Consider the following 7784-nt stretch of genomic DNA (forward strand, 5'->3'; position numbering starts at 1 on the left):
GAGAGAGCTTCAGCTGCTGGGAGCTGCGCGGGGCACCGTGGATACCGGGATGGTGTGAGCCTGGCGGTGGGGAGAGGGCGCAGGGCGGGTGAAGGTCACTGGGAAGCGCTTCAGGAGAGCCCCGCACCAGCTCTGGTGGGCTGAGGGTGGGCAGGACACCGCGCCGAGGCAGCTGCTGGGCCTCTGCCTCCCACCCCCCTGGGGCCAAGCAGGAATTGTCTTTGCAGAAGGCGGCTGACTGCGTGAGAAGGCAAGCAGGTCTGGGCTGCGGAGGGCGAGGGCTGCCGTGTGGGAGTTTGCCTTGTGGGGACTTCAATATATGAGTGCAAACAAGAGATTTGCAAACGAAACAAACTTTTCTAATCCGGTGCTGGATGAGCCAGGCTGCGTGTGATCATGGGGAACAGCCTTTTTGCCAACTGCTGCAGGCATGTCACCGATCTGATCTTCCAGACACGCAGCTGTAACTCGCCCGATGAGAGGTCACCCCTCTTACCAAAGGCTCCTACGAGCTGCACCGTCTGCCCAGAGGTGCCAGAAGCTGCCCAGTGTGCTGGGCCATATCCAGACATCATCCCCAGCGAGATGGTGACTCGAAGCCATCAGAAATGCACCAAATACATCCGAGACCTCTCTGAGGCCAAAGGCAAAGAAGGAATGGTGCCAGTCTGTGGTAAGAGCTGTTTGGGACCTGGTGCCGGCACTGCTGGCCTGCTCCAGCAGGCAGAGGCATCCTGTGCAGTGTCTGCCCTTCCAGCCGACCTTGGGGAAGGGCCGGCAGGGCTGGTCGATCATGCTCAGTTACTTGAGGCCTGCCAGAGCAGTGTGAAACTTGAGGACAGCAGCTTAGCCCACAGATCTTGCGGCCGGGAGAAGCACGTGGCAGCAGCTGATGGGGGAAATGCATCCCCTGGAGCACGACCTGCCGGCCAGGGCCACAGCAAGGGACGAGCAGCCTGGTGGTCAGACACAGCCAGAGCGGGTCCAGATGGTGTGACAAAAGACAGAGGTACTGGTCCCTCCCCATGGAGCCCCAGGACACCTTCCTCTGCTCTGCCAGCAAGTGCAGGGAAGCCCACAGCAGCCCCAGAGACAGCTGTGCTGCTGTTTCCCCATGGCGAGGTGTCATCTAAGGCTCAGGACACAAGTACTGGTTTTGTGGTGACAGACCCCACTGCCCGCCCCAGCACCTTTGATCCTGACTCTCAGGCACAAGCACTGCCTTCAAAGCAGCACCAGCAGAAGAAGAAGAGGAAGAAAAAGAAGCCCACACTCCTAGGTGCTGAGCGCCGTGGCACTTTGTGTGGCCCAAGTGCCCTGTGGCTGTGCCGGGGGGGGAGGCTGCGCGTGCCCGCGGGATGGGGCAGGATGGAGGAGAGGGGAGGCCAGGTGACACTTTAACTTCATGGCAGAAGGAGAAAGAGGAATGAGGCGAGATATCCCACCCAGGGTGTGTACCACAGAGGGACCTGTTTGTGCTTTGGCCCTGTCAGCAAAACAAACGTGGGGGAGTTCTGGTTGTTTTTTTTCCTTAATTCACAGGGCAAATCCTCTTGTTTGCGGCTGAAAACGTGGTTCTTGTACAGGATGGGAGCAGATCTGCCAGGCCTGGCCTGCAATAGCATGGAGCAGGGAGGGACTGAGCAGCATTTGCTCAGAGCCTTTGCCTTCCTGCAGCTACACAGGAAAGCATCTTGCTTTCCTCCTCTCCCACTTCTCCAGGCTCTGGCATAGCATGGCTGGAGTCCATGCCAGTCCTTCCAATGTGGCACTAAATGGTAACTTGGGGTGGCTTTTGTCCTTGCTCGGATGGTCTCTTTTTGACCTGACAGTCTAAGAGAAAAAATTAGTCACTGACTTTGGTTAAAAAGGTTTGTTTGTTAACTAATACTTGCCCTGATCTATGCTGTCTGCAGCCATCAGTATTGAGGTTCACCCTTTTTGATGGTGGGGTCCTGCCTGGTCAGGCTGACAAAGTGCCTGCCACCTCTGCAGACTTGCTGTAAGTAGTGATTGAACAGGCCCTGTCACCTTGGAGTGTGTACTCTTGTCCAGGTTCAAAGAGGAAACTTAATCCTTACACTGATCCTCTCTGCCAGCTGCGAGCTGGGTCAGGTGGTGGGTTCCTCCTGGTGAGGTGGTACCTGTGCCACCTCCTCCCTCCCCAGGGCTGCACTTCTCCCGTACTCCCCACGCTGCAGTCCCGTGGGGTTTCTTCTCCTGCGCTGTGCCCCGAGTAGCAGTGAGAACATGGTGTTGCAGCTGGGCTGGCAGCCAGCAGAGCCAGAGCTCAGCAGGCTCTGCTGCGCCTGCTCGTACCAGCTCTGGGCCCAGAGGAGGAGGGTCCTTGCTGGGATGCTGGCAGGTCCCTGGAGCTCCGTTTCCTGCAGGGAGAGCACACAGGACGGTGCAGCACGTCCCCAGGCATGCTTGCCTATGCTCCCATTACCTGGGCTTGAAACAAAACTCCCTGTTTTCATCAAAATATGCCCATTGTGTAAAATCCCCACAGGAAAGCCCTCGCCCTAAACCAGAGGGCTAACCTGCTGGCTGGAGCTGGATCTCCTAGCATGAGAAGGTGTTGTCTGTACACGTCTCTTCTGTCACACAGGGTAGCGCTGTACGAGCCCCAGCTTCACTCAAGTAGGGAAGGAGAGGTGGAAAGTGTGAATAAGTTGTATTTCTGCAGACAAGAAACAGTCTTCCAATTTCTGAAACAATCAGTAGTCTGGGGATCTGATACCACTGAGTAGTCAAAAAAGCAGAAATGTGGTCTTGGTTGGTAACTCTTCCTTGCTGTGTGTGGGCTTTCCAGGTCTCACTTTGCTTTGCAGCTGAAGGCGTTTGCTGTGCTCAGGACCAGCCTGTGCTTGGGGGGCTGAGCTCTTACGGGAAGCCTGTCTCCTTTGTCAGGTTACTCCCTGTACACTGCTTTCCTCCTCACCACTTCCAGCTCCAAGCTGGCCAAGTAATTTCTGATTGTGATGGAGGCACCTTCTCTTCTGTATCTTGCTTAGGTAAAAGACATAAAGCAAAACCACATTTACTCAGAGCTGGCAGCGTCCCTATTGGGAATGTCCTGCCAACAATGGTTGGCACAGGGCAGGCTGCAGGAGCATCAGGAGATGTGGCATGGCTGGGAGCGAGAGCAGGGAGACAGGAGGTGGCACATCCCTTGGGCTGCCCCTTCCACACCTCAGCGGCCAAAGGAAGTCTGCTGTGTGTAAGGGGCACTTCTGACTCTGTCAGAAAAGGTCCTTGGTCATGGACAGGTGGTCCTGCCCTGCCTGGGTGGGCAGGGTGAGGGTGGCTCAGGAGCCCTCATGTCTGTGGTACTGGTAGCCCTTGGTGCAGTGCTTCTGTGACAGCTTTCCTGCTCTCCTTGTCCCCATGTGCTGAGGCTCTCGGAAGGAGCCGGCTGTGCTGGCTGGAGGGTGTGATGAGGGCCTCTCCCCAGCACTCTGGGCATGGTGTCACTTTTCTGAAACCATGTCTCGGGCACTGTTGTGTGGAGCTTTTCTTCCTCCTTTACAGCATGACTGCAGCTTGCTAGAGCTGGAGCCAGGCCTTGTCTGGCTTGCCTGTGGTGTCATCTGTCAAAGAAATTAACAGCTCGCGCTGGGGACATACGCATGGTGACAGGGAGCATGAGCAGCAGCTGCCAGGATGCTGAAGGCAACCAAGGCTGCTCAAGGTAGCTCTGCTGCCTTCTGGAACAGGAGTGTTGTCCTTGTGTTTCTTGTTCTTTCACCACATCCTAATTCAGCCTTGACATTTGTCTGTGAGGCAGGTTTGCTGTTGGCAGTCATAGTCTGACGCAGGAGCGTGACCCTCTGGGGACATTTCAGCAGGGCTTGGTGCTGTAGCTTTGTCTTGTGCTTTAGAGGAGTGGAAGGGGATAGAGTGTTTCCAACCCAGAGAGGTTGTTGAGTCTCCTCTGGAGACATTCCAAACCCACCTGGACATGCTCCTGTGGGATCTGTTGTGGATGATCTTGCTCTGGCTACGGGGTTGGACTAGATGATCTTCAGAGGTCCCTTCCAACTGCAACCACTCTGTGACAAAGAGCCTGGTTTGGTGGGTGTAGGCTGCTGTAGGAGACCTGTAGCTTCCTAGATCTTATCTACTCCCTGACACTGCTTTACTGGAAAAGGAAATGCTCCACTGGAGCAGTGAAGTAGGTGCCGAGAGCTCCCATCCCTCTGACATGTCTGTCTAAATGAGCATTTGAAATGTCGTCACCTTTTTCTTGAATATAATTGCCTAGGCAAAGCCTCGCCCTGGCACCGTGGGATCTCAGCAAAGTATTTGGGAAGTGCAGAGGGTGGCCGGGCACGGGCAGGGCCGTGGGAGCCATGTGTGCCTGCAGAGGAGCCCGGCTGCCTCTGCGGGCTGCTCCCCTCCCTTCTCTCCTGGCTGAGCTGTGCTCTGCCAGGTCTGTCAGGAGCTGTGCAACATGTTGGTGCAGAGGTTACAGCTGCCTCTGGGCCACAGAACACCACACCCCCATTTCTTTTAATTAAGAGGCTTCATAAGACTAAGCTGAATGTGTTGTACACTGACCCATCCTTCCTGCTTTCCTTCCCTGCCCTCTCTGCACAGGGTTTGTGGAAGATGCAAACCCCGCAGGCGAGCAGAGCACCTTAATTACGCTGTGAGGGGAAGAGCCTGGCACACCTATCTCTAGTAAACACCAAGCACAGAGTAAAACGCTTCCTGCCTCTTAACCCCTGGTTCTCTTGGGTTGGCCAGAGGGCTGTGGTCTCTCCATCTGGTCTCTCCAGCCCCTGGGAGAGGACAGTCCATTTGCTCAGACTCTCAACCCCTCTCTTCCCACCAGAGCACCCGGGCGTGGCGCTGATGAACGGCAGCAGCCCACACGAGGGCCTCCGCGGCGACAAGGACACCAGGCAGAACGGCCACGAGGAGACTGACCCAGGAGAAGATGGGAACGACCAGGAGGTCATCGTCATACAGGACACAGGATTTACTGTCAAGATCTGTGCACCAGGGATAGAGCCCTTTTCCCTGCAGGTACCTCTCTTCACTGGCTGGGGAGGCGGGAAGCGTTGGAGCCAGGGCACATGCAGCCTTGTCCCTTCAGCCAGCCAGGCAGGGATGGGGAGAGGGGACTGTGCCCAGGAAGGCCCCTGTTGCCCCCATGGCCTGGACAGTACCTGCAGCCAGGTTGCAGCTCCCTGACTTGTCCAGCCTCTGGAGGGAGGATTAGCTGAGGTGTGGCTCCTCCTTGTCCAGGAGAAGAGGAGCTCAGGCGTGGAGCTGAGCACAGGGGAAATGGCTGTTCCAGGGGAGGGATGTAGAAACATGATTTCTGGGTCTGATTCACAGGCAACGAAAATCCCTTGCTTGCCCAGCGGCTGTGACGTGATGCTCCCTGGGACCCACCTGGGTTTGGAACAGCAACAGACACTAGCACAGCTCAGGGAGCTCAAGCACCAGCCTGGAGATCAAGGGAACAATGCAGCCTCTGCTCCCGCTCTGCACAGAGAGCTCTGCTCTGCGTGTGTCATGGGGACAGTGACATGTGCTGCCAGCTCAGGACAGGCATTGACATGCCAAGCTGATAGTCTGACTTAGCTCCATACTCCATAAAAAAACATTTGAATGAAGTCTCTCTTAATTGCGGGGAGGAGCATCTGGGGTCTAAACCCAGTGGGAGGCCTTGCCTCCCCAAGACCAAAAGGGAGGGCAGTGAAAATCCCTCCCCTGTGGAACTAGCTGTATCTCAACCTAGCTTTTTCTCCCTTAAATCCCCTTGGCTGTTAGTTTTAATAGGCTAATAATAGCAGGCCAAGTTGTTTACAACAGCTTATGTAAACTACCCTGAGTTCTCCTGGCTGGAGCCAGTGCTGTGGAGCAGGGGCAGGGGGGCAGGAGCAGCCCTGGTGCCCGAGCTGGGGAGGTTTCTGGCCTCGCAGGAGCTGCAGTTGCAGGTGGCCTTGCCTGAAGGGGTGGCACTGGCACAGATGTGCCACATTGCCCTGTGGGGACTGTGGCAGGGGGGAAATGGTCCGTTTTTCATGGGCAGCACTCAAATCCTCATCAGAAATGTGCCATGTGAATGGTTAAGGGAAGAGCCCCCACTGTTCTCCACCACCTTCTCTTCCTCTGTCCTGTAACAAGTGTTTGGCACAGCACTAGCTGTGACACCTCTGTGTGTCAAGCCCTGTGGGATGGAGCTGGGGTGGCCAACCCTGCCAGAGGTGGCAGTGCCCTTCAGCAGGGACAGGAGGGAGAGCTAGAGTCAGCCTTTCCAGGCCTGGAGAGGTACAAGAGGTGTTGGATCCTGCAGCAGAGGGACAAAGTTTGGCAAGAACACACTTGAGGACTAATAACTGTCTGGGTTGTTCCCTTCCTAAGGTCTCTCCTCAAGAGATGGTGCAGGAGATCCACCAAGTTTTGATGGACCGTGAGGATACCTGCCACCGGACTTGCTTCTCCCTGCAGCTGGAGGGCAACGTCCTCGATAACTTCGCTGAGCTCAAAACGATTGAAGGGCTGCAGGAGGGCTCGCTGCTGAAGGTGGTGGAAGGCAAGTTCCTTCAGACTTCAGGAGGGAATGAGTGAGGATTTTCACAGGGAGTGGTCTTGGCCACTTGGCAGCCCCTTCCCGTGTGCCAGAGCAGTAAGCAACTCCCTAATTCCAGTTTCTTTCCTCCCTCTTTGCTCATCAGAGCCGTACACAGTGCGAGAAGCCAGGATACACGTGCGTCACATTCGGGACCTTCTGAAGAGTCTTGACCCATCAGATGCTTTCAATGGTGTGGACTGTAATTCACTGTCCTTCCTGAGTGTCTTCACGGAAGGAGACTTGGGAGGTATGGGGCAAAAGGGCTTCTCTGGTGTGGTCAGTGTCTTCTTTCCCCTGGCTCCTTGCTTCGTTAAAATGCATCATAAGGATCAGCTGCTCCAGGTCATTCTGAAGTGCTGAGAAGCAGGAGCACTTCTGCATTCCTCCTTTAGTAATTACTGGAGGAGGGAATGCTGAGTTTTTCAACACTGACTTTCTATCTCTGTTCATTCTAGACAGTGGAAAACGGAAGAAGAAAGGTACTGAAATGGATCAAATTGACTGCACCCCTCCTGAGCATATCCTGCCAGGTAGCAAAGAGAGACCCCTGTGTGCCCTCCAGCCCCAGAACAGAGACTGGAAGGTAGAGTCATTACAACAGCTATCCACACATTCCTTGCAGCAAACCAGTGTTCAGGGATTGAAAGCTGCACTGAAGTGGACTTTGGGATTTGCTCTGCTTGATGCCTAATGAGTGCTGGAATAGCACTGCTTAGGCAAAAGCATAAAGTCCAAGAGCTTGTCTGCAAGACCCTGGACACCCAGTCTGGACATCCACAGAGCGTGAAGTTGCCAGTCCTGTTAGGAGGGGTGGCAGGGAAGGGAGAACTGCATTTCTCTGCTATGTCCTAGAGGCAGGATCTGCAGATGGCTACAAATTACCCTTTGCTTTGCCATACCCTCCCACTTGGCTTCTGGTTTAGAAGCTGCCATTTGAAAACCAGTACAGCAAGAAATCCATGCCTGGTGCAGCCCAAAGGCCCAGGGTGTCTGTTTTTGCCTGTGTCTTACGGTGTGAAAGGCAGCAAACTGAGGCAAAGCAGTGGACTGCCAGTGGCTGCAGGAGGGTGCTGCTCTTGAGACCAGGTGCTTTTTTCTGAGCTCTGTTTCTGGAACAAGTGAGTGTGGCAGACAGAAGGAATCTGGCATGTGTGTGGAATGGCTCTGTAACTCGGGGGAATCAATTCCTGCT

The 7784-nt window shown here is 55.1% G+C and overlaps 1 protein-coding gene across 1 annotated transcript in view; it reads left to right on the plus strand.

Moving 5' to 3' along the window:
• Positions 1–396: 396 nt before the first annotated feature.
• The window catches only part of CLUH (clustered mitochondria (cluA/CLU1) homolog), a 28529-nt gene continuing 21141 nt past the window's right edge, over positions 397–7784 (plus strand). The window contains exons 1-5 of the mRNA XM_010003803.1: positions 397–1279; positions 4841–5034; positions 6382–6553; positions 6696–6839; positions 7048–7175. Coding sequence (XP_010002105.1) covers positions 397–1279; positions 4841–5034; positions 6382–6553; positions 6696–6839; positions 7048–7175 — 1521 coding nt within the window. The remainder of the gene's footprint in view (positions 1280–4840; positions 5035–6381; positions 6554–6695; positions 6840–7047; positions 7176–7784) is intronic.

This window comes from Chaetura pelagica, unplaced genomic scaffold, assembly GCF_000747805.2.
Source record: "Chaetura pelagica isolate M959 unplaced genomic scaffold, ChaPel_1.0 scaffold638, whole genome shotgun sequence".
Classification (NCBI taxonomy): Eukaryota; Metazoa; Chordata; class Aves; order Apodiformes; family Apodidae; genus Chaetura; species Chaetura pelagica.